This window comes from Portunus trituberculatus, chromosome 14, assembly GCF_017591435.1.
Source record: "Portunus trituberculatus isolate SZX2019 chromosome 14, ASM1759143v1, whole genome shotgun sequence".
In the NCBI taxonomy this organism is placed as follows: Eukaryota; Metazoa; Arthropoda; class Malacostraca; order Decapoda; family Portunidae; genus Portunus; species Portunus trituberculatus.
The window spans coordinates 21,348,987-21,376,683 of NC_059268.1; the positions used below are offsets into that span (position 1 = coordinate 21,348,987).

The 27,697-nt window shown below is 46.4% G+C and overlaps 1 protein-coding gene across 1 annotated transcript in view; it reads right to left on the bottom strand.

Annotated features, from left to right (window-relative positions):
• LOC123503644 (hemicentin-2-like) overlaps nt 1–27,697 on the bottom strand; it is a 232,601-nt gene that overhangs the window by 8,762 nt on the left and 196,142 nt on the right. The window contains 12 exon segments of the mRNA XM_045253578.1: nt 6,020–7,516; nt 8,462–8,658; nt 9,189–9,334; nt 9,463–9,596; nt 11,309–11,586; nt 12,091–12,182; nt 13,363–13,564; nt 17,289–17,448; nt 17,890–18,020; nt 24,341–24,399; nt 24,401–24,483; nt 26,891–27,045. Of these exon segments, the coding sequence (XP_045109513.1) occupies nt 8,492–8,658; nt 9,189–9,334; nt 9,463–9,596; nt 11,309–11,586; nt 12,091–12,182; nt 13,363–13,564; nt 17,289–17,448; nt 17,890–18,020; nt 24,341–24,399; nt 24,401–24,483; nt 26,891–27,045 (1,607 nt within the window). The 3' untranslated portion in view covers nt 6,020–7,516; nt 8,462–8,491.

The window sequence follows — 27,697 nt, forward strand, 5'->3', positions numbered from 1 at the left end:
CGTATGGTAAAACAAAGAAGCCGGAGTATTTTTCTTTTATACTGCTGGCACTTCAACATTTATATCATTTTGGCTGCAGAGTACGTACAAAGGCTGTCAGAACTGTTCCCTTGTTACGGAACTTCGTCAGGTACACAGCCACCGGATTAAAAACGGTTCAGTGATTTTTCTTTGGACTAATTCTGGTGCACGTGATGTTGCATAGCCAGCGACCAGTCGCTAAAATAGTACTTACAATCTCCGTTTCAGTAATAGTAGTAGTAATTGTAGTAAAAATGGTAATAGTAGTAGTAGTAGTAGTAGTAGTAGTAGTAGTGAACTGTGCGATAGTATTCACATAATAGCTACTGAGTAACATGTAAGTTCTAATGCCTATCAGTTCCTCCTCACCACCACCACCACCACCACCACCACCACCACCACCACCGCCCCGTCACTGTGAAGTAGAAGGTAAGTTCGCCCTCAATAAATATTGCTTTTGCGTTCATTAATTATTCCGCAAACTTGTCTTCTATCATTAATTACTGTTCCGTCAAACATTTTAATTGGGTACATGTGGGAGTTAAGTAAATGGTATGTGTGTTTGTGTGTGTGTGTGTGTGTGTGTGTGTGTTTTCTCTCTCTCTCTCTCTCTCTCTCTCTCTCTCTCTCTCTCTCTCTCTCTCTCTCTCTCTCTCTCTCCTCATGCTACTTCTCCAACATGAGTGGATAACTCAAAATACTTCCGGGAAACGTTGGCGTATATGAACACAAATACTGGAACTATTGGAAAACTGCCACAGAAAAAGGATTTTGCATCGGTTATAAACTGGACCAGGAAAATAAAAAATATACATGAAACAAAAATTCACACACCCTAATACACACACACACACACACACACACACACACACACACACACACACACACACACACTGCGTAGTGTAGTGGTTAGCACGCTCGACTCACAATCGAGAGGGTCGGGTTCGAGTCCCAGCGCGGCGAGGCAAATGGGCAAGCCTCTTAATGTGTAGCCCTGTTCACCTAGCAGTAAATAGGTACGGGATGTAACTCGAGGGGTTGTGGCCTCGCTTTTCCAGTGTGTGGAGTGTGTTGAGGTCTCAGTCCTACCCGAAGATCGGTCTATGAGCTCTGAGCTCGCTCCGTAATGGGGAAGACTGGCTGGGTGACCAGCAGACGACCGAGGTGAATTACACACACACACACACACACACACACACACACAAACATACACACCGCGTAGTATGGTGGTTAGCACGCTTGACTCACAATCGAGAGGGTCCGGGCTCGTGTCCCGTAGGCGGCGAGACAAATGGGCAAGCTTCTTAATGTGTGGCCCTGTTCACCTAGCAATATATAGGTACGGGATGTAACTCGAGGGGTTGTAGCCTCGCTTTCCCGGTGTGTGGAGTGTGTTGTGGTCTCAGTCCTACCCGAAGATCGGTCTATGAGCTCTGAGCTCGCTCCGTAATGTGGAAGACTGGCTGGGTGACCAGCAGAAGACCGTAGTGAATTACACACACACACACACACACACACACACACACACACACACACACACACACACACACACACACATGAAAACGAAATAATATATTATGGTGCTGGCCAAAATTTTGATGAACACACATAAATCAAATTCGTCATAAAAGATCAGATTTTCTCAATCTACAATTCCGTGCTAACATGAGGCATTATTTTGGTGGAAATATGCGGCGTGAGCTATTATGAATAAATTCCTCCCCGCCACGGCCTGCTTTGGTGCGTCAAACAAATGATACACGTCATACAAATCAGAACTCGTCGTGTAGTAAAACTTGCATGCAAATCCTTGACGCAAAACCCGAGGTGGCTTCCTTCCCCACCGTGTTTGTTTTGCCAGTGTGTGTTTGGGCGCCTTGCCCGCCTATGTGCTGAATGCGCCTCCCGTGCAGGCCAGACAACCACGACTTGAGGATGCGAGGGACATATTGGCGTGGCGGCGAGCCTGGGCTGTATTGGATGGCGCTGCAGACACTGTGGAGGTGGATGGCGTGCCAAACACTCATGCGCGACGCGGAGGATCATCACTAAAACTAGTCGTGGGAGCCTGAATCGCCTCGCACAATCGCCCCACTCAAGGCTGCAAAACACCCTCCAGCGGGGCTCCGCTGGAAGGGAAGGACGCGGCACCACTGAAACACATCCTACAAGATTTGAAGAGAGAGAGAGAGAGAGAGAGAGAGAGAGAGAGAGAGAGTTGAGTAAGTGGGGGCGTCGGGGACGGAGGTGACCTTATTAGAAAGTTTTAAGTTTCAAGACGGAGGAGGTGGAGTAGATGATCTGCTTGTCTTTCTTGTTTTCTTTTTCTACTGATCCAATTTTTCTTTCTTTTCTCTCGTCTTTTGTTCTTCCAATCATTCCTTTCCTTTTTATTCTGATATTTCAAGGACGCTTTACTTGAATGAATACTCTGTGTCTACTTTGAATGTAAAAAGAAAAGTGATAGCTGTCTGCATATACGCATATCCATAGTTCAGAACAACCTTGCCGATTAAAAGTGAATTAACCCAGCAGAGACACGTGTCAGCACTGTATCAACCAGGCCGTGGTTCACTTTGGGCGAGGTGAAAGAGCATCACAAAACTCTGACATGAATGAAGCTTGCAAATCCCTGTCCTTTGTTTTATGTCGCACTTGTCAAACACTTTGCTGTTTGCTTTTGCTCGCTGCATTTTACAAACTTTTCGTTAGTTTTTCTATCTCCCTCTCTATTTTTATTTCCTTCAGCAACCCGTTTCACTTTCGCCCTTTCCTGTCCTTCATTCCACGTTGCATAATTCTTAGTTCGTACCTCTGACCTTCTGCCTTCTGATCCTTCCCCGCCTCAACGCTGAGTAATGATTACCCGAGCTGCGATGAACTGTTAACTTGTCCAAATTTGTTGAGTAGGGTGGAGTAAAATTTCCTTTCTAAAGGTATTGTGTTTTGAAACTTTGGAGGGAGAGTCTGAGTTCGAGTTATTTACATGGAAATACGAACACACACACACACACACACACACACACACACACACACACACACACACACAGAGCAAGGGAAGCAAGACTCATGAGCTACGTGGAAGGTGGAACAGCCCATCATGCACCAGCCGCGAGCACCTAGAGTACACTCCCTTCTGCCAGTGTATAGCCCACCACGCTGCCAGAGGCCCTCAGTCTGGCAAGGAATGGATGCAATAAAGCCTACCTGACCAGACAGGTGCTCATACTTCACCTGAGCAGAAGCAGCAACGCCAGCAGCACCAGCAGCAACAGGCGGCTGGCTATGCGGCGAGTCTTCCACTACTCCTGTGTATGAGACTCAATCACCGCCATCCTTTCCTTCCTTCTTCATTCATTCCTTCCCCCTCTCTCGATCCCTTCCGTCCCCCCAGTGCTCGGCCACCACCGCCTTCCATCTCACTGTTTTGTTGGTAATTTGCCCCAAAAGAAAAGTTCAGCGCGACACCCAAGTTTGCAAGTCATTGCCATTCACGGGGCGTGTTGAGCATGGAGCGCCGTGACGCCCTTTGCTTCCCTTCCAAACCCGTCACCGCGCACCACTGAGTGAGAGGCACCGCATGTCTGTGTGTGTGTGTGTGTGTGTGTGTGTGTGTGTGTGTGTGCGTGAGTATACGAGCACACATTCACATACACTTCATTTACATAGTATTTCAATGGTAAAACTCCACACAAAATGAAGGCAATTTTATTCACGTTATCACACTCACACACACACACACACACACACACACACACACACACACACACACACACACACACACACACACTTTCATAAGTACATGACGAAATAAGATGACTAACCTCAAAGCATACATTGACGGTCTCGGCATTAAGGTAAGAAGGACGAAAGTGACACAGGAGGGGAAATGTACGTTATGTTGATAAGGAAGATCAAAATAAGGCGGAAAAGAGGGAAAAGTACATACACATCACATCTGAGCATGACGTGCGGTCCCTCTATCCATGTAGACTGACGAACATCAACTAAGTACACAGGAAATGTTGTTGGCAGAGTAGTGGATGACTTATTAGAAGTGGTGGTGATATCACACATTCTTGTGGATCAAACAACCAAGTATGTCGTCTCCGGGCAAGTGGATGCCTTCACAGAGGTGGCGATAGTCACTTTCAAACTTGAGAAAGAGTTGTGTTGCACCACGTAAGGAAATCTCCAGACGGAATGTCCCCGTCGTTGATTACTCCTCCACGAGGAGCTATTTCTCCAAAGAGAGCGAATTTAACTTTTCAAACTTTTCCTCGTAAGATTCCTTCCTCGAGAAAAGGATCAACTTGGTCCTTCTATGCTGAGGAAAATGATAATTTAGTAGTATCCTTTGGAAAGTGAGCAGATCCTTACTGCTCCGGAATTTGTCGTTGTAGAGACGCAGCTCGAATATTGCATCTTAAAGAAAGAAAGTGCTTGATAAAGTTGAACCTCTGGTGCCTCTACTCGCGTTTCTCGTGACTTTTCAGGTTCAAACTTAATCAATTTTCATCCTGAGGTCACTGAATAATATGGCAAAAGCAATATTAACATAGTACAGTGTAGTCGGTTACAGAACACAGAATTCACTGACCCATCTGCAAATCCAGTACACTGCTGCATGGGCAAAGGAGTGATGGAAGCAAACAGTTACAGTGAAGCTTGATCACAAAGGCAGGACACGAAGTCTGGCCCGGAAAAAGTAAGGAAACAAGACCATGTTCTCCTCCTCCTCCTCCTCCTCCTACTCCACCTGTTGTGTAGCTGAGGGGAGTGTGGCAGGACGTGTCCCAGTGAGTACTCTGCGCGTGGAGACTTCCGATGTGTTCGCATGTTATAATACAATTTGCTTTGAGGTTCAATACAAATATATCATTAAAATCGACGTACTGTTTTTCTTACGTATTTAGTAAAATTAGAGTGAAGGAGGAGAAGGAGGAGGAGGTGCGGGGGGATGAGAAGAAATAAAAGGATGAAAGTAAGATGAATAACAGGAGGAGCAGCAGGAGGTGATATTAGTTTCTGGCCTCCATATCTACTTTCACTGGCTGTCACTCCTGCGGATATCATTTTACTGCCGTGGGTTCAACAATTTCTTGTTCCATCAATCTCTCTCTCTCTCTCTCTCTCTCTCTCTCTCTCTCTCTCTCTCATTGCCACCACCACCACCACCACCACTAATATCGAGGCGAGGGATGCGGACGCTGATGTATAGGACGTCTAATATTTGCGGCACGAAATGACCAATATACGGAATGTGGGAGTACCGGTAAAGTGGGGGCGTGTGAAGGGAGGTGGTACGTGGAGGGAGGATTAGAAAGGGCAAGGAACATGAGTAACTGAGGAATGCGTGTTATCAAGGTACAAGGTGAGGAGGAGGAGGAGGAGGAGGAGGAGGAGGAGGAGGAGGAGGAGGAGGAGGAGGAGGAGGAGGAGGAGGAGGTGAAAAGAAAGATCCATTCTCGCTCTTAAGTTTTTGTTTGGTTGAGGACGTGTGATTTTATTTGTGAGTAATCTGTTATCCTTGAAAGGGTCGTCATCTTGTCTGATATTTCGTGATCCCTGAGTGCGCGGCGAGATACATTAAGGTGCGTCCAGATGATCGAACTGTGCCCTCCACCGCAAGCCGGCAGTTCGCCCGCTGACTAGCTTACTGTTTGTGGTCAGTAAAATACGGACAAAGTGCCGTTTTGATGGTTGTGTGAAATTACCAAACACTGCCCGTACCATAAAGACTTTGACTATTGGCTGGGACAGATCAACAACCGCAATCTGCAACCGGGCTAAGGTTTAGTCCAGTTGCAAAGTGACAGGAATGAGGAAAGTAGCCTGGCGTGATTACTCACCTGCCAGCCGAACTGTTACAGCATAATAGGATTTCCTTCAGACCCTACAATACCTGCATGTCAGATGATCAATGCTAATCTACAACTTGCAAATTACTTGTTGTATTATCATGTCATCATGCACTACAATGTCATCATGTACTTACCCTCAATTTGTACCTTCCGTTCTTTCTTCCTCTTGTGACCTCTTCCGCTTTGTACCGCTTCCTAAGCCCTCCTCCCCTCCAGTGTCCCTCTGGTACCTGTAGAAGAGAGCGGAGAGCACAGCACAGGGAACAAAACAATGCACCTACTCTTTCGTCTCTGCTACTGTCCACTTTATTTCATGTGTAAGGAAAACATACCAATTTGAAAGCTTTACTCGTCCTACAGTAATATTTCTTCCCCTTTGCACATAACAATTGTTTTGTAGCATACGGATAGCGAAGCCGGAGGATGAACCATTGAAACACTATTAACTTCAGCGTCTTTTACTGCAAGTGCTTATGGGACACATATAAATACATGACGCTCTGGCCTGAACACCTATCCCGCTGAACACTCAATCCCTGGAGGCCTGCAAGTTAAGTCTGTGGATCGACGCGGGCACCAAGCATGTGGCTTGGCCGGCCAGCGCGCCGCCGCTTGAAGCAGACGACGCGTTATAAAGTAGAAAGGTCAAGGATCACCCGGAAGAACCAGCATTACGGCAACACGCTCACTGCTGCTGGGAAGTGAGGCGTGAGGCGACACCTGCCCGTGATATGTGGAGAGTCGTGCTCAGGATTTGTACCATTTGTAAGGGCTGGGGCAAGGAACGAACACAACGGATAAGTAGAGCAGGAGGAAGAAGAGAAAGAGGAATACATCCTTATACATCAAAATATATTGGAAATCTCTTGGTTCTGGGAGCAAACTAGTACTTCTCTTTGCAGTTTGGCGAAGGTGCAGCTGCGGCCTTGCTGTACCCTTCGTGGCACCACGCAGCTGATAGACGTAAGGCATCCCCGCGCACTGGGGCACTTCTCTCCACCCGCACGTTCTCACTAGACACTTCGATACCACTAAGTGTCACCGAAAGTTTTCACTTCATCAGCTGATGTAACTTCTAGTGCTCACATAATGGTAATTCTCTCATACTGGCACAGAGAGCTTCCAAAATATGCAATCACTGAGATCTGATAAGAGTGCTTCTCTTCTCTGTTCACCGCAAAGAACACTGGGGATATTGAGAGTGAGAGGAGCGTGGATGGGATGAATGGAGAGAGAGAGAGAGAGAGAGAGAGAGAGAGAGAGAGAGAGAGAGAGAGAGAGATGGAAGATGGGAGGAATAGTTACAAGGGAGGAGGGGGATGGGAGAAAGCTGCTCGTCTTGGTGTCGCATGGCGGAGTTTGCACGGCAGGGAAATGCACGCTCTGGAAACTGTGATACTGAAAATCTGACTGGCTAACTCACTTTCTCCTTCCACTGACAAAGAGTTGACAACCGTAGGAAAGACTCTCTCTCTCTCTCTCTCTCTCTCTCTCTCTCTCTCTCTCTCTCTCTGTGTCTCAGTGTCAGCCAGTCGCGGTGGTCCCTCAGCCTCACAGCGGCGTGCGGGAGCGCGGTGCTCTGCCAGGCTGCCTTCCCGGGCTCGCGGGGCTGGCTCGCGGAATTCTTCATACTGAAACGAAAGGTAAAATTGAGTTAGTTGATTCAAATAACTAATAACAAGTTAATCGCGCAGCATTAGGAGTGTGCATCAGCTTCACACGAAGTGACTGGTGCCTCGGAGTCACGTAGTGACTAGTTCATGGAAGAACGTTCCAGATCTTCGGACAGAGTGACTGATGCCTTCGAGTGTATTCCGCAGCTTGGCGAGTAAAGTTTTCTCTGTCACATCTCTCATGGCAGGCCTTCGCTTCATTTTCATTCCATCGCTTTAGGATTTCATTTCACACAGTACTTCAAACAAGTTTTCACATTTTCAAACCGAAATTTAATTCAGGTGAAATTTGAATCGCAAACACGGCTTGAAGTAAAACGCGGAATATTGCTGCCGAGGTAACGCCAAACGTAATTAACATTTGAAAACCAATATTACTGCTAAAATCCGCGGCCCATTGGCAAAACCCGTTAACAAGACCATGAAAACAAACGACGTGAGGGTGAGGGTGAGGGTGACAGGGGCGGCAGAGACGATGACCTCTTCACAGAAGATGCTTAACCTTAACCTGACGGAATCAGAGGGAGAGACAGAGCTCTTGCTCTTATGTATTACACACGCGGCGCGGCAGAGGGAGGAGTGTTCTGGACCTCCACACATCCTTGGAGACGCACGAGGCACGCAGCGCTTTGCCACAAGGCCTGCCGCTATCATCCCTGCCAGGCTGCCACCACGCGCTGAACTTGGTGTTACTGAGGTGCCCTACAGTGCGTGGTGCAACTCCCCCTTCTTCAGTCTTCACTTCATTCTCTATGTATCATACCTTACTCTTCCTAAATTTACTTAAATTTTGTTATTGACCGATGGTAACAGTCATGTCATAATTTTAATGAGAGCAGCGGTAAAACTTGCAATCACAGTAAGTTTTATACTAATCATCCAATCATGAGACGTTCATCTTACCTGGCTTGTTGCCATCCTGCGCCCGCCACTTCATACGGAGGATGACATGCGTCTACTCCAGGACAGCTGCCCGTCATCGCCGCCTTCACCGCTGGTCACCACCTCGCCACCTGAGCCCCTGGCGTCAACACCGCAGTAGCTGGTCACCAACCGGGCTCTGGGCGTGGCGCCGTGAGAAGGGAGGGGCAAGGCGCGGCCTGCCGGGAATGGAATGGATTGGCGGAGTCTTAACTGCATATCCTTCTTAGGCGTATCGCCTGTCACTCACTGGCCAGACTTTCGCACCTGATCATTCATGGCGGCCCTCGTCAAAGGAGAAGTTAGCGATAGGAGACAGCAAGAGATGCAACCTTGCAGCGAGGAGAGAGGATGAAAACTGTCAGTTAAAGAAGAGAGTTGATGAGACGAAACGTTTTTTATTCTACCCTGTTCAAGAGAGCAGTATGAGCGGAAGCCAGTACTCAAGAGTACTTAAAAGTATCCAGCAAAACAGTGAGAGAGAGAGAGAGAGAGAGAGAGAGAGAGAGAGAGAGAGAGAGAGAGAGAGAGAGAGAGAGAGAGAGAGAGAGAGAGAGAGTAGTAGTAGTAGTAGTAGTAGTAGTAGTAGTAGTAGTAGTAGTAGTAGTAGTAGTAGTAGAAGTAGAAGTAGAAGTAGAAGTAGAAGTAGAAGTAGAAGTAGAAGTAGCAGTAGTAGTAGCAGTAGAGGTGCATGACGGGAAACACTCACTGCTGGCGGAGAGTAATACGTCAGGTCCTGGTCGTGTATCCAGCGGGTGTGTGGTTGGCGAGGTCTTGGCGGTGGGGGCGTGAGACGAGGTGCCGTCCCCCGCATTCTCCCGCGTCCCGTCACTCCCAGCTACTAGACACCGACACCTTCGGCAGTGAAGGAGACTCGTCAGTATTTGAGTGGCCTGTAGCAATACATAATCCTCTCCAAGCACACACATATGAATAAATAAATAAATAAATAAATAAATGAAATAAAAATGACACGTACATACCTATAGGAGCGAATGAGAGTGAAGGACACGGCCAGCAGCAGGAGCCCGACGAAGCCGCCCACGAGGCCGAGAAACACCCCGACCAGCGGCGACACTCCAGGAGACGACACCTCACCCATCCGCTTCTCCGCCACCTGCGTGCACGTGCAGTTCAGGAACCCTCGCATGGCCTCGGAGTGCGGTTGTGGGTGTACCAAGGACCGTGTGGCAGGGAGAGGAGGGTAATGGGAATGGGTGGGTGGTGTGGGTGAAGGGTGTGGATACTAGAAGTTTTGAAGTATGGTTAAATGAAGAGAGTGGATTGGGTTTGGGAAGATCATGTGGGTAAGAAGTTTGGGCAAGGGATGTTGGTAGTGGAACCTTCGGGGTAAATGAAAGCAGTATGGAAGGATCGTGTGGATAAGGACGGTCTTGGATACGATGGCAGTTCGGATAGAGGTGACAGGAGAGGATTGCCAATATAGAATGACTGGGTTTCCTCATTATCCTCTTTCTTGTTCCTAATATGGAGAGATTTCCCTAGAGGTGGCAGTAGTAATGACATGTATGAGTCGTCTGTCTTTCTGTAGCCTTCCTCCTGCCAAGCCATGCGATTATTTTATGATGCACCATGTGTTGTCTTTCCTGTTACAATAGTGTACCCATATCTAACTTTAACCCCTTCAATTCTGAGACACATTTTTACCTTTATTTTCGGGTATAATTAGACGATTTTGCTTACATTGGAAAGTGTCTATAGAGGTCAGAAGATTAATGGCCAGTCTTCACTATTATTTCTGAAGCTATTTAAAATCACCAAATATTAACCAGAATAAATATGAAAACACATCCTGGTACTGAAGGGGTTAACAATGGTGATGAGCATTTTTTATTCATCTAAAACTATCAAACTAGGCGTCATAACTTCCATCTCTTTCGTCCGTTCAACAAACCTTTCTGAGCCGTTTAAAAATTACCACTTGCGTCACGTGGAATGTCCGATAATTTTGTGTGTTGTCATTATCCATGCATTATCATCGCCACCATCATCCTCTGTAGTGTACACCAATCATCCCTCTTATTATCCTCCGCAGTAATATGGGCGATGCATTTATCACCTGCGTCGCCATTACGGACATCAATATTTTCACGGGGACAAACATGACCACATACATAATTACCAAACCGCTACAGTTGCTACTATCATTACTGCTGCCATTTCCACCTATCATAGCCTTCACTACCATTATGAGTACTACCATCTACAACGACTTAACCCCTTCAGTACTGGGACGCTTTACCTTGAGATTTGTGTGGGATTAGACCATTTTATTGACATTAAGAAGGGTCTTTGGAGGTCAAAAGATTAATAGCCACAGTCTTCACTATTTTAATCCCCGACATGAGTTTCTGAAACTGTATGAAATCACCAAATAGTAACCAGAATGAAGATGGAAACGCGTCATGGTATACTCAAGGGGTTAAGAAACCTTGCCGCCTTGTTATCGCATCAACATGGGCTCAAAATAGGAAAATACACAACGGATTTTGTGATTCTCTTGTTTTTTTTTTACCGATAAATTAATTTTCTAATTGTTTAGCAGTCCGGTGGCACTTTATGCACGTACAGTTATGCAAGAGATAAGTCAAAATCCTCCTTCCACAAACAAAGGCACCTTAACTACTTCCTTCGGTCTTACGGCGATGTAGCCCTAAAATTATTGCAGTATGAATTTAATGAGAGAGAGAGAGAGAGAGAGAGAGAGAGAGAGAGAGAGAGAGAGAGAGAGATATAGCTGAGAGCAAACACGTGCACTCCCAATAACAAAACGAGGCAAAGGAAAGGCGAGTCACTCCCTATCACTACCTTGAGCCGTATCGCATCGATCTCCTGGGGTTCACTGGTGCCCTTGTTGTTGACGGCGGTGATGGTGATGACGTAATCGTGGCCGGGGGTGAGGCCGCTCATCTGGAAGCGCGGCGTGGTCTCCTCCATAGTAGCGAGCAGCTTATGGGAGACTGCATCGTACACCCGCCCGATGAACCACTGCGGCAGGCCCCCGTCATGCCCAGGGGAGCACTTCACCTCCAGGGTCCCTCCAGTTAGGTTGACCAGATCGCAGCTCTCCACGCGCTCTGGCGGCCCTGAGGGGAAGGGGAAGCGAGTGTTTGTTGGGGCGCGGTGAGGGCGGGCTAAGAGGTGGACGGAACTGGACGTGCACCGTGTTTATACATAGCCGGGGCGGGGATGTGCCGGAAAAAGGAAGGGAGGGAAGGGAGGGTGCGCAATCGGGCCTGGGCAACGCACGAGTGAAAGGAGATGAGTATCGGATGGAATACATTTGTTGAAGGAGCAATGCGTCTGTAAAGTTGTGTGTGCGACGATTTGTACTCCCCATTTCCTCTCTCTCTCTCTCTCTCTCTCTCTCTCTCTCTCTCTCTCTCTCTCTCTCTCTCTCTCTCTTTCAAACATTACTGCCCAAAAGGAATAGCTAAGACTCCAGACAATAAGAGTCAGAGTGTACGGCAATCCTGTCACTCAATAGGAGTGGTGAACATGAAAGCAATGAAGGCCCATACACTGCTGCCCTCCGCATCCCATTCCCTTCCTCTTACTCTTACCGACTTGGGACAGGGTGAGGTGCTGACCTGCCTCCAGGACGGTGAATTGGCACGGGTCGGCCTGCGTGCCCACGGTGTTGGTCGCCCAGCACGCCAGGCTCCCGTAGTCCCGCGAAGACCTGTGGCACATACTTGGATTAGAGTCTGCAAAAATGTTGAATCTCGTAAAATACGCAGGTCTTTCTATATACCAGTGTAAAGAGACTGTACCCGCCACGGAGACCAGAGATTAATATCATGACAAGGTACAGTACTGTAGCTGTGCTTTCTTCAAGCGAGGCGAGCTGACATATAACGGTTGTGCCGCGACGACTGTTTTGTCGTGGAAACATTAAGTCAACACACTCCACCTTACTGTGAGTGTGTGTCATTACTAACAGATTTTTTCCATAAAAAATCATGCAGTACGATCTAAATGTATTAACTCACCGTCTTGGCGTGAAGCAAACAGCTGATCGCGGCTAGCCTCTATCCATCTCCCTCCCCGCCCTGCCAGGCGAGGTGTCAAGTAGCCCATCATCTTAGTTGCAATTAATTACATCCGTGCTAACATTGTGCAGTGTTCATCAATGAATCACCTGTACACCAATACTACTCGCCTCACTACATCATACAGTGATAACACAAAACTTGCAGAAATGACGTGTTGATGTGGATTGTCCGATGGTGAAATTGTGAGTTATTCAGTCACCATTGCTTCGAGTTTTGGGTGTCACAGTGTCATGTAATGAGATGAGTACGATTGATGGATATGTGATTTGCAGATAAACATTATACAATGTCAGCACCGCTGTAAATGGCAAGTATATAATAATACACTACGTGACACTTTGCCTGGCAGGATGGGGAGGTGTAAGAAGAGAGGCTAGCAGCAGGCTGATGGATGTGTGATGCCAATGAAATATATTTAAAAGCTTGTAATACATGATTTTGAAAGAAAGAAAGAAAGAAAACTTGCACGCTTACAGTAAGGTGGAGTGTGTTGACAGTGTTTTTACGACATAAGACGGCCACCCGGGCTAGCTGTTGTACTACGTCAATATCACCCACCCCACGGTTAAACAAAGCCTCAAAATACTTACAAGAGAGAGCATTTTCTATTTCAAATAATTTTTACTTTCGCTTGTAGCAGCATTTGCAGAAACTCATGTTACACCTTGTATGCCAACCAACAATAAGACCAAGAGATACGTATCTAATCCCAGTCCAGACGCCCTGAAGACAGCTTGATCAGAGATATAAATGATAGTGTCCTCTGTTTCATAATAGTAACAGAAGGGATAGTGGAGGACACAATACCTGGGGGTATAATCGAGGTAGCTGAGACCTGGCCGGACCTGGACTCTGTGTCGCTCTACTTCAACGGTGTCCAGTGTGTTGTTGAAATACCAAGTGAACCGCAGGTCGTCCTCTGGCTTAGCGTCCACTCTGCAGGTGAGACGCACGTCCTCGCCCTCGGCCACCACCACGCTCTGAGGCCCGTCCACACACACCGGCAAATCTGTGTTTGGAGGGCGAGAGAGTATGAGGTGTGTGTGTGTGTGTGTGTTTATATTGTCGCTTCTCTTCAGACTGGCGGTATCGCATACAGTCTGCGACATAATTTCGTTGCACCATTAGGGCAGAATACCAGCACCGCCGCCATGTGCTTTTACTCGCAGTGTTACGAGCAGTGTGAGTCTGTGAGGTGTTGCTTGATGGGGGAAAAAGAGAATCTAAAAATATGTAACTACCGAAACTCGTGTTAGCTGAACGTTCTTTTCTACTTTTGTGCCACGAAAGAAAAAGATGACTTTTTTTGTTAGACTGTTCTGTCGCTTGCACAAAGCGGTAAACAAACAAGTAAGACGGCTTGAGAACGGCTCTCCTGGATATTGCGTTCTGTGACGGACGGACGCCCTTTCTGAGCTAAAAGGACCTCATGGGTGCATGTGGGCGTGGGACGCACCGGGAGCAACACATCTTCCTTCACTTAGACAAGACTGTGGTTGCTCGTCCCAGACAGACAGACAGACAGACAGAGAGAGAGAGAGAGAGAGAGAGAGAGAGAGAGAGAGAGAGAGAGAGAGAGAGAGAGAGAGAGAGAGAGAGAGAGAGAGAGAGAGAGAGAGAGAGAGAGAGAGAGAGAGAGAGAGAGAGAGAGAGAGAGAGAGAGAGAGGAACGAAGGCTATATAAATTTACTTAAATAGACAAAAGGAGTCAAACTGAGAAAGACTGATGGGGACAAAAGATAATCACACACACACACACACACACACACACACACACACACACACACACACACACACACACACACTCACAGGCGGGGAGCGGCGTCCTGACTGTCCTCATGGAGATTAATAGAGGCTGAGAGGCGCCGCCCGCCCGCCGCCAGAATTGCGGCTTGTGTGTTCGATTTTGGTGCGTCAGGAAGAAGAATTGTCAAGTCTCTTTGTCTTCCTTGGTTGCAAAAGAAAAGGGAGATATAAAATAAACTTCAAGATATCTTCTTAAATTTCTATTATTCGTGCAATTCTTTCCTCCTTTAATTAATATACTAGTAGCCTAAAGTTGATGAGGGGCTGTGGCCGGTAAGCTCATTTTGCTGTGATTAATGTTCACTTCTACGTGAAATCTCATGAAACTAACTGCTATACGCGTGTTGAGGAGCCCACTATTCCCATGTCCCCCAGTGCCTTCTTTATGTCAGTCAGGGCGTGACGATCCAGAGTGACCTGAAAGGAGTACCGGATGCTACAGAAAGGGATGAAAGGCTGAATCAGAGAGCCACACCAAAATAGCCGCGTCAGTTTATGTACTAAAGGACGCCGATGGGTCTGAAAGCGGAGCAAAGGATGTGAAGGAGTGCTCGGTGCTGAGAGAGTAACAAGTGAAAAATCTCCTATCTTACAAATGCCTCAAAGACTCATGAAAGGAAAGGCAAGTGAATGAACACATTTTGGTCCAGCGCGGAAACGTGACCGACAACCAGGAAATGTGCGGGAAATTTTCAGGAAATGTTGGGTTTTCCGGCAGTCAAGCTGTGTGAAAAACGTTTTACAGCACGTTGGAAATGGTAACTCTCGCCTGAAAATTCCAACGTGAATAATGAAGTGTCGCGTGACTAAAGCATAAGTATTGAATGAGAAACGCACGTATTTTGAAAATACGAACACCAATGATGATTAGTCACCGCCACTGCCACGTACTTTGAGGCACGAGAGAGAGAGAGAGAGAGAGAGAGAGAGAGAGAGAGAGAGAGAGAGAGAGAGAGAGAGAGAGAGAGAGAGAGAGAGAGAGAGAGAGAGAGAGAGAGAGAGAGAGAGAGAGAGAGAGAGAGAGAGAGAGAGAGAGAGAAGCCAGTGTATTATAATTCCAAATCTTCGGAAACGCTTTCCTTGCCCAACATGTCTCTCTAGTTCATAATAAAGAAACACGAGCCATTAGTACAGACAAAATAAAATATCGGATACAATCGTGGACACAACAAGGCAACACGACGAAGATTTGTTCAGCGGTGAGCCCTGAGGTGATGGCCTTGTTAATTCTGTATTCCATCAAAACCAAGTGTACCAGTATTCTTTTTCGTGTGTCGACAAGCATACGCAAGACTAATGAACGTTCAGATACGCCTCACACCATAAAATGTTGCAGGTAAATCCACCCCGAGGCTCACCACCAGCTGGGAGATCTAAGGACGCCGCGCTCTCCAAGCTTCCTCTCCACCACACCACTAGGCCGCTACAGCGTAATGTGAACTTCATCTACCAAGAAACAATTAATACGCAAATTATATAGAGGTTATGGTGGGGAAATCATTCAGTATGTATCAAGTTTCAGATATTGCGTCGGATAACGTTACTATTTTTTCCGTAAGGCGCCATGCCATATCTGGCTCTGATGGCGGCAGTTTTTTTAGTCTAATGCTAATACTGGCCGTGCTGGTCCACCACCCGGTACATTCCATAAAACACGTGGTATTTGGGAGCACATGAACAGCCTCAATTTCCTGGACTCCTAGCAAAGCAATTAAGGCTTACCCTGCAGCTAACAATTTCCACTGCCTGACATCTTTACTACTATGTGATGGAGATTTCTTCTACTGAAGGCAAGTAAAACAAGCAGCTTTAAATTAGATGAACAGCGCATTTACTACATCACATAAATTTTCCTCAGCTGTATTGGAGTATTATCTAAGCAGATCGGGGGCTCTCGGTGATTCTCATTTGGGTGAGTGGCTGCGCTGCGTCGTTAGTGGTCATTACGAAATGGTGTAGTGAGCGTCGCGTATTTACGGCAGCGGTGCACTCGTGGCTATGATGGCGGGGTGCACTTTACATACACAAATCAAGTGTTTGTTCCGCTCGACGTTAATGCTTTTATCCCTGGGCAGAAAATTGGCCATTAAGAGACGTGCGATGATTCCGATTGTATTTTCTACTTTAACATTTGGTAGAGGGAAAAAACATAGAATAGTTTACAGGTTGATCTGCATTGAAGCGCTGAATCCCTACCATTACTTTGGTCAACTAATTAGCGTGTTCTGTGCGGTTGTGTGACCTCAGAAGACCGGGAAGTTATTTACATGAAGGACGATTAAAGGAAGGAGAGAGAGAGAGAGAGAGAGAGAGAGAGAGAGAGAGAGAGAGAGAGAGAGAGAGAGAGAGAGAGTTATATATTTCAGTCATGATTGCTCGTGCTTGCGTGTGTGTGTGTGTGTGTGTGTGTGTGTGTGTGTGTGTGTGTGTGTGTGTGTGTGTGTGTGTGTGTGTGTGTGTGTGTGTGTGTGTGTGTGTGTGTGTGTGTGTGTTATTCCCTGCTACCCATTACCACCACTACAATTTCCTCTTCCCTTGTTATTTCCTTGATATTCACAAAGAAGATTTTCCTTTACTTTTCTTCAGCGTTAACACATTTCTCGTCCCTCCTCCCTCTCTCTCTCTCTCTCTCTCTCTCTCTCTCTCTCTCTCTCTCTGTGCAAACGTTTCACACTCCCCGCCTGATTCTCTCGTTGTCTACCTTGATCTATCCCGCCTTTTATCCCTTCACTGCACCTTCCTTCTCCTCCCCTGTTTTATTTCCTCTTCCTTTCCACAACTTTTGGTCACTGTTCCCCTCGTCTTGACTATTACCTCCCTCACCAGCTATACAAACACTATGCTTGGACAAACACACACAAACACACACACACACACACATGCACACCCACACACATGCACGGGAGGAGCAGCAGAAGTACACTCACATTTGATATCCAGCACCACACTGTTACTGGCGGTGGTGGTGAGGGTGTTGGTGGCGGCACACGTGTAGTTCCCAGCGGAGACTCGACGCACCATCTGAAGCACCAAATTGTTGCCGGACACTAGCACGCCCGCCCTCATGTCGTGCTTCACTTCCTCCCCCTGGCCGTCCAAAGAATCGTAACCGTGCATCACCACCAACAGCGCCACCACAAAGCCGCCATGAACAAGACGACACCCGCGGGGACACGGCAGATACACAGACACGTTGTCGCCAGATAGGGCAGGGCACGGTGATATTGGGAAAAGGAGAAAGAAATGCAGTTACGTTGGTTTAGTTGCTCCCATGAGTCCTCTCTGTGCCTGCTGTGAGGGCGAGGGGCGCGTGGCCTGCTGGCTGAAATGTCTTTTCTTCTGCCGGAGAGAAGAATAATCTGAGGCAGTACCAAGCAATCCTTCAGCCCAAATAGATAGATAAATGAGATAAAAGTCGCATGGATAATTAATTAATTTATCTATTTATTTATTTATTTATTTATTTATTTATTTATTTAGAGAGAGAGAGAGAGAGAGAGAGAGAGAGAGAGAGAGACCAATACTCACGTCCTTGTACCACGTGACGGTAAGTGGCGGTGGATTGCTGGCTACCTCGCACTCAAAGAACACATCCTCGCCTTCTGTCACAGGTCGGGTATCCAGATTGTAGCCAAGCTTGAGCGTCACGCGCGGAGCGACTGTGGGGGAGAAATAGAGAGAAGTTGTACTGAGGGAAGAGTGAAAGAAGGGAGGTTGGAGGGCAGAGGCCTTGGTCTGGGTGAAGGATGGTGTGAAAGATTTGTCTGGTGTATGAGTTGAGGACTGCCCGGCAACTTGGAGATGTGAGAGGATGGTGTATGAAGGGTGGAGTGAGACAAGGGAAGTTTGGAGGGCGGAGGCTTGGTCTGGGTAGAGGACGGTGTGAAAGAGAGGTCTGGTGGATGAGAAAACTGCCTGGCAACGTGTAGTCAAGCGGAGGAATAGAGCAGCAAAGGTCGTGTTTATGTACATTCGTCATCATTAAGCCAATAACCTGCTATAAATGATATAGGAAGGGAGGGAAGAGCGGTGGAAAATAGATTTCTTATTCCACAAACCGGAATACAAAAACCACAATAATTTATCTAGGAATAAAAGAAACAATCTTTAACAATTATCTACACCGTAACCCTTACACTCATCACACGGCGGTAAAAAGAAAGAACAAAATCAGAGTCTACCAATGAGTTAAGTTCATCATAAAGCAAAGAGTACTTTCATCAGGCAGGCCTAACTTCAAACATTAGCACAATATGGGCACTGAGAAATAACCTCTCAATAGTCAGACCTTCAGTGAGCGACATGAAAGAGCGATCTCCGCAGCCCTTCAAAGGCTCCTATTTACGGCCGGGAAGGAGGCCGTAAAATTACATTCATGAAAGAATATTACCCTTCCCTGGACCGAGCAGGGTTGTTCGGCACGCACACCGTTCATGCCCTCTTGTGCCGCCAACTCTCAGAGGGGCACTGGATGGCCGCTAAATTGCTGTTACTCACACACACACACACACACACACACACACACACACACACACACACACACACACACACACACACACACACACACACACACACACACACACACACACACACACACACACACACACACACACACACACACATACTGTTCGGTAAGGGCTGGCATCCAAACATCGTATCAGGTTCACCACCCGAGGGATTCATATTCACAGAGTTTCCCAACGTGAGGAAACATATGTTGCGATAAGTTCACTGGGCCTAATTTAACTGTATTTCCCTTTCAACTACTCTCTCTCTCTCTCTCTCTCTCTCTCTCTCTCTCTCTCTCTCTCTCTCTCTCTCTGCGTGTGTAGGCGATAAGGAAATTGCACTTCGGCAGTTTTCAAAGAAGACAGAGTACGCCACAGAGTGATTTTGAGAAACTACAAGGCAGCTTATGGAAGGAGGCGACTTACTTCCCCGAGACTGTCTCTCTAGCTTGCTTGTTTGCTCACACAACAGTAATGTACGCTGATGTCTTGTTCCTGTAAGAGAGTCTCTCTCTCTCTCTCTCTCTCTCTCTCTCTCTCTCTCTCTCTCTCTCTCTCTCTCTCTCTTTCTGTGAGTGTGTGTGTGTGTGTGTGTGTGTGTGTGTGTGTGTGTGTGTGTGTGTGTGTGTGTGTGTGTGTGTGTGTGTGTGTGTGTGTGTGTGCACGCGCAAGCGGAAGCTACAAAGAGCTATACCATAATACAAGTCATCGGCCTTGTTTGATGTCTGTTCATCAGAGAGAGAGAGAGAGAGAGAGAGAGAGAGAGAGAGAGAGAGAGAGAGAGAGAGAGAGAGAGAGAGAGAGAGATGAGCCTCCTGGAAATACGAGAGGCAGAAGAATAAGCAGAAAGAAGGTAATGAAGAAGAATTCCTGAGCGGTGTAACGTATCGCCCCCTTTGTCTTCACCGCCAGCCGCGTATTTTCCTGCTGTCTCCTCTAAGTCTCCTTCCACAGGACCCGACCCGGACCTTACACGCACACACACACACACACACACACACACACACACACACACACACACATCTCCAGAAACAACACACGGAATAGACACTTAATAGACAACACATCACATCAAAGCCGTGCCCGTCCATCTGAGAACGAGTGATGTACAGGCGGCAAAACAACGCTCCATTTCCGAGTCCCTCTCCAGCGCTTACAGACTCAACCTTCATAAAAAATTTAAAAAACACTGAGAAATAAATATATATATAAAAAAAATAAAGAATCGGTGAACAGAAAATGTACTACAAATTACTGCTTCCATCCTTTTTAGGGTTGAAGTAATGTGATAATGGATTAACACCATAGTGTGTGTGGGAGAGGGGGGAATCTTACGTAAAAAACCCATCACCCTCGCAGTCACCCTCATGCTGGCCCGCCTCTGCAATGCTCTTCTACTTCGTCACAGTCTTTTTTAATCACAGTTTTATTTAGTGAATTGGATATCAGTTCCAACGGAAGTGATTATCTTCCAAAGTAATCATAATAATTACTAATGTTTCATTTTTAATGTCCTTTGCATCGCTCACCATTTCATTTACATGGGCGCGGGGAAGCATTTCATCACCAAGAGTAAATATGAATAACAAACGGCACAATATTTCTTATAGGCAGTACTCGTAACAGGCGCACTGCGCACACCACATACACCCACACAACGATTCTTATATACGTGATCGCGGACTGACAAAACTACACACAAATATATTTTTGGGCCTGAAGTAACAGATCGTCATGTTACCTTCAGGAAGGAGATATACGCACACTAAAGCAAACACATCCATCTCAAACACAAACATGAACAATGAAATGATACAAGGAGCATGGAAAGCCGGAGGGAGTACAAGTAATATGACAGCCGCGCCGCCGCACCACATCACCCTTCCTTCCCTCCTTTCCCTCCACACAACCTTTCCTCCTCCTTCTCCTCCACGGGAAACTGCGGTACCTTGATCATTTCCTTCCTTCTCTCCACGGGTCACTGCAGCGCCGTCTTTCCTTCATCCCTTCCCGCCCATCATGGAGGAGCAGCAGACCATTTCCCGCCACAGGCCTTCATAATATACCTGGTTGGAGTCGATCCATATTTTTATGTGTCAGTGCATGTGGCAGGAAAAGACGCTCGTATTGGGATTGTAACGGAGAATGATGATATACTACACTGTCTCGCTCTTTATATACGATATCCACTATATAAACAGATTGTATGTCATAATATGTTTACCTTAGAGATGAGTTATGTAATAGTACATAGCAGCTAGCATTCCACTCTCACGTTAAATTATGTGCGCAGTTAGTTTAATGGCAAACGTGACAGTAAATAATTGGCATCACGTTTCACTTTATTTTACAGAAACATGTCCTGTTCTTCGCGTCAAGTAATGGTGGTGATGGTCGGCTGGCAAGGAGTCAGTGTTATGGTACAAGAAAGTCATGAAACTCTGCTTGTCGCATCTACTAACGCTGGTTTCATGCACCTCATCGTGTTGACCACGCTAACTGCACTCCAATCTTCCTTTGAAACTCCCTATTGATTCGGTACTGAAAATCTGATTGCTGAATCTATTGCACCCATCAAATACATAACTGATTTTGGTCCTATACAATCTTTTTTTAATACAGATTAACCAAAAATTAGTCCTATTATCAACCCTGAGAAACTTGAGCAGTAGTACCAGCAGCAACAAGGAGTCAATTTTGCACGTCTTGGGAATTTCGTTTTGCTCCTGGGAACGAAGTGCAGCTTCCCTTCACCAAATAACACTGCTTTGTGTTCCCGCGGGATAAAAGACTAACAACAATCACAAGTAAGTCTATTATTGGCCGTCACCAGGTACATATCGACGAGAGAGAGAGAGAGAGAGAGAGAGAGAGAGAGAGAGAGAGAGAGAGACGGAAGCACCTTTAACGCAAGGTTATTACTTTGCACGCTTTCTAAGGTAAAATTTGAAACCAAGAGAAAAACAAGTAACCCCCGCATTCTTGCTTCACCAGACGACTTCATGGCTATCTAATTTTGTCATGTTTTCTTGTCCTCTTACTTGGTTAATCAAATGAAGGCTTGAGAGTAATGTCGGCCTGCGATGCTCTATTCAAAGGCGCGTCACAGGTGCGGTGTGTTTAGGGGCATTGGAGCAGCAGCCCGGCAATGCTCTTGGCCTGCTACTGGTTAGAATTCATTTACAATTCTAAGAAGGTTTCATAACTCGGTCAAGACGATGCAGAGATGCGGGGCTGGGCCCAACTCTGGCTACCACAACGTCAGACATAACCTAGCCACTTAGTGAAACAGATCTGGCTCTAATCAAAGAAACAAGTCTTTCATTGAGCGCGCTCGCCCGCGGTGTGTGTGTGTGTGTGTGTGTGTGTGTGTGTGTGTGTGTGTGTGTGTGTGTGTGTGTGTGTGTGTGTGTGTGTTTCCTCTGTTCCTGTCACCTACTCCGACAATATAATTTTTCCCATGAAAATATTGTACGTTTCTCTCTCTCTCTCTCTCTCTCTCTCTCTCTCTCTCTCTCTCTCTCTCTCTCTCTCTCTCTCTCTCTCTCTCTCTCTCTGACTTGCGAGACTGATATGAAATTCCTTGAAATTCTCACGAGAAAAATTAAAACCTTGGCCTCCTTTCAGACTTTCAACGGAAGAGCGGCTCTCATTCTCTCGTGGCAGTGACGGCGAGGAAGGCGGTGAGGGAGGCGTCGTCGCGGCCATCTGTCAACGATAGAGGCGGGTCTTCCTGTTGTCCTGCCGCCACACACGGACGCAGCTCACCTTTACTGTCTTGCCCAACAATTCTTCACGAACTTCGCCAACACCACTTCCTTCCAATTCTCAACATTTTGGTTGGAAATGTTCTTTTGATAGGGTTCCTAGGTCCTTTAGATAACTATAATTTTCATCATTGTTGTTAATTTCTACATTTGGAGACGCAGCGCATCCAACGCTTAGCACTGTGTTAGTGCTTCACTTCCCGACACTACTCAGTCAGGTCACCGTTAGAATATTTCGTTGTAATACTCGATGAGTTGTGTTCCACCCTTTTTCTTTTATTCTTCCTTTGACAAACCTTCGTTATAATTTGAGTTTTCAAACTGTACTGCATGAATGCATTAATTTCCCAATAATTTCATACGGCAGGAAAGAGGACTTTGCGAAACGTACTGATTCGAACAGTGAAGACTGATTTACGGACACATCCCAGATTTCCACCTGCTTCGCCTGAGCTGCCCTGCAATCCTGAAGCTGATTTTTTTTTTTTTTCACTTTCAAATAATGTAGTGAAGCGTTTCCATCAGATATGATGCAAGAGGAAACAGCGAAAAGCTCTTCATCTCTTCAGTTTCACTAGCTTATCATTGTCAACTCTAATTTGTGAGCTAAAATGTGCCATTCTATGCAATCGGTCGGTTGCTCCTTTACTGAGGCTATTAGTTTTTGACTGACTACTTGTACTCATTAGTCTTCCTTCCTAACACTGGTGTGTGAATGACAGTCGTAGCTGTATGGTCGACATGTGGCAAGGTTTGAGTCATGCCACTCAACCGTTCAATCACACGTGCACATCAAACAGGACGACCTTGCAGATTCTCCTCTCGGCTGGAGGTTATGACTATTTAGCCTCTATGACCTCGGAGAAGTCTTAGCGTGGAACAGAGTGGAGGGGCGGCGCGGTGTGTCTGATGAGCAGCTGCTTCATATATATCTCATCATGAAGTAACTGATCCTCGATGAAATTACTGATAACATTACACTCCATGGTATTACAGCGTGTGTGGTGGCGCGCCGTGACCCCCACCACGACACACACCTTATGTTTAATTAGCGCGTCAGGAGTCACCAATATTCCTCACCTAAGTGGAAGAGGAAAAATTATGCACTTATATTTTAGCGTAGCTTATGTTAATTTTCTTAAACGAAAGTGTCTAAATTTCCTAGCGCATGTGTGTTTATGCCACATAAATATTCATGGCCTTGTAAACGAAGAAAAACGACACGTCCTCATATTATCCTTTGTTTCACGAAGGCCACGGGCGAAAATATAGTCAAATAAAATTTATGAAAGACTAAAGACATTGCCAAGGAACAATGAGGCAGCCTTTCAGTGAGTGTGGCGCCTTGCCCGTACTGAAAAATCACCTTCTGTTTCATCTCGGGAAGGACAAACAAGTGAAAGTGAAAGGTGTTCCCTGTTGACGAGTAGAGCTGGCTAGGGTCTGGTTATTCCCGCACAGGCTGCCCCGACACGTAGCGGATAACGTGTGGCCAGGAGGATACACCGCCGCATTCATTTATGTCATGTGACAGTTTGATGTTTCTGCGCGTGTGAATATTGCTATGGTTACTGTTCTCTCTCTCTCTCTCTCTCTCTCTCTCTCTCTCTCTCTCTCTCTCTCTCTCAGGTACTCGCCTTCCATCCCCATTTCAGTCTCCTCAGGTGCCTCCATGTTACTCTACACTCTACACAAGGTACTCACACGTGATTTGGAGGACGGTAGAGGTGGTGGCGGCGTGGCCTGGGATGTTGGGGTTGTGTGCGGCAAGTCAATGTGGCGCCGTGGTCACTCGCCTCGGGGACAAGCGGCAGCCACGAGGAGGTGACGTCACCCAGCCTCAATGACTGTCAACACCACCACCAACATGAAAAGAAGAATGATTTATATTAAATAGAATTCAGTGATTAAGTTCCTTGTCCCTTAAGTATTAAAATGTTATCTAATTACTCTCTCTCTCTCTCTCTCTCTCTCTCTCTCTCTCTCTCTCTCTCTCTCTCTCTCTCTCTCTCTCTCACACACACACACACACACACACACACACACACACACACACACACACACACACAGATCCATCCCGCTACCTTCTGAAGCAAGTTAAGTAAAACGGGCCTGTGGAGCAAGAGTTCTTTTATACAGAGCTGAGTCTTGCATTTCAGACTTTTTCCAACAGATTACATTAACACGAACACAAACACTGCACGCAAAAAGTAAATAAATAGATATAAGAAAAAAAAAAAGGTCCCGTTTTGTATGTTAGCACAAATATCTGATGGAGGAAACAATTAGTAGTCACAATTCTCCCTCGATACAGACAGCGTGGACAAAATGCAGCCAGCGGAGAGAAAAATCTCTATTAGTGTTCTTGCCGTGTTCAGATCTCCTCGTCCCAGAGGCAGACCGAGTCGATCTCACGCCTGCTCCACTTCTCCAACAAATTGTAAGTCGATGGTCTTTCGGGACTCATAATGTTCCAGATAGCGACGTGAAGAGTCCGCCGAGACTGGAACTCGCTCGCTTATTCATCCATCATGTTATATGCCTCTTGTAGCCTTTGCCCTCCTCCCTGTCAGAAGAAGTGTGCTGCATCGGTGAAGAATCAGTGCACACAAACACTACGCGACGGGAGCCCCTCCTCACACACCAAAGAAGAAAGAAATGGGCAAAGAGAGTAACAGCTGAACACAAACACAATTGAAGTCATAAAATTGACGCAAAAAAATTCATTTGATCATAAACAGTGGCAGCCTCACCAAGGCCGTGTGTGGTGTGAGGGAAAGGGAAAACCGTGCCTTGAGAAGGAGAAGTGTGCGCCCCCAGCATTGTCTGGTGGAGTAGCGTGTGCAGTGGTGGCGCTGCTCGTGGCGAGAGGAGGAAGAGAAGTGGAACAACAGGGAAAATCTTTTTTTTATGAAGGAAGACAAATTTTAGTAACAAAAGCAAAAAGATAAAGGCAGCAAGAAGGGAGAAAAGAAGAAAGGGGAAAATCTCCACTGAGGAATAAGAGGAAAGCCCAACAAAAGGGCGGGAGCCTCTCGCCGCGCCTGCCCGTCCGCCGCCACACCAAAATATCTATTGAAGTCTATCGCTCTTCAGCTTATTGGGGCGAGGAAGGCAGCCCCCCGCTGCCCACACAAAGGCTCGCGTCCTTCCTGCACACACACACACACACACACACACACACACACACACACACACACACACACACACACACACACACACACACACACGCTGGTAGACTTTCGTCACTACCCTATGAAAATTTCCACCACCAAGCTGATAAATGATTAGGACCGCCGTGGTACAGTGGAACCATGCGTGCTTTGGGATCCGAGGGGTCTCCAAGCGCACGAGTTCGAATCCTGTCCACGGTCTGAGTGCAGGTTGGGCTTCCTCACTCAGGGCAACGGTTTCCTAGCGGGTGGGCTTTGAGATAGGAGGTACCCTAAAAAGTATCCCCTTTAGCCCAGAAATTCCCGTGAAAAGCCCACATGGTATAAATAAAAAAAAAATAAAAAACTGCACCACAAGTCCTCGCTGTCTCTAAGTGAGGAGTAGCGATGATTCATGACGAAGGGGAGTAATGACATGCTTCCAAGGTGGCGACTCTCTCTCTCTCTCTCTCTCTCTCTCTCTCTCACACACACACACAAGGCCATACTATAATGAGCACCCTTGGAGGTGGTCCTTCTATTCAAGACAGAGTAAAAATTCAACAATGAAAAAAGAGACAGGTGACCGCAGGGCGTGGCCAGTGTGAGGGGCTTGGAGGGATACTTCTCTGAGCAGTCTGTGGACAAGTGTGTGTGTGTATATATATATATATATATATATATATATATATATATATATATATATATATATATATATATATATATCTGTAGTTACTTAGACGTTTAAGACTTTTCATTTCACTGGCAGAGAGAGAGAGAGAGAGAGAGTAGTGATGCCGTGTATTCCTAAGGACTGTTACAAGAGAGACTGTTACTACTTCAGAATAGTGGCAAGGGACTGTGTCCGTTGGTGTGACCACTCACTCACAGGCTAAGGGAGAGACGTGTTCACCTACATACTTAGCCAAAGATTTGGTTAGGTTAGGTTAAATCTAAATTGGGTTAGCTAAAATTTCAGTCATTGTTGAGGAACTGGCACCTGAGTGGGTCTTATTTCCTATATGATTTGTTGCCTTTGGCCAGTGTCCCTCTTAGAAAAGTGTTTACTTGATGGTCAAAGGACAGGTAGGGCTTTACTCACCGTGGACTTTAGAAGCTTTGAGCGGCCAGCGATGGTCATGTCCCAAGAGATGACGGCGGATGGATACGCCCCTGCCGCCACACACTCCAGCCGCGTCTTACGACCCTCCACCAGCGGGTCCGCCGGGGCTTTGATCACCACTGACGTCGGGCGCGCTGCGGGGAGGATAGAGCAGAGCCTCTTTTCTATCAATAGCAATAAGACAGTCATATTGTTTTCAGCAACCAAGGAGTTAGAGTACTATAATCAAGAAAGTACCACAAAACAGAAATTAAAAAGTAGGTCCACCAGATAAAAAAGGAAAAAGAAAAATAGAGAACGGTCATTGATCATACGCAAAGATGCGCAACGAACAAGGTGATTCACTTCAATATCTATCAGAAGAGAAAAAAATTAAGTAAATCTAGTAAATCACTTACAATATTAGAAATGCTTTTAAGATTAGAGGCAATAAAGTAACACAAAAGACTGACACATCAAAATTGTTAGCAGGAAGAGGAAATACACACAGAAGGGAAGGACAGAGGACAGTATTTTTTTCCAGCCAGAAGTATTGACCGCCCCGTGGAACCAATTAGGAAAGCAAATTGTGTGCGTGCGAGAAATATATATACATAAATTTGGCGAAGCGCATGACGAAGTAGTATTGGGAGACGCGACATCACCAGCTTGACTCAAATTAATCCTGTCAAAATCCGGATACAAAAAAAAAAAAAAAAAAAAAAAAAACGGATGAACACACACACACACACACAGAGAGAGAGAGAGAGAGAGAGAGAGAGAGAGAGAGAGAGCGCTTCCTTACCA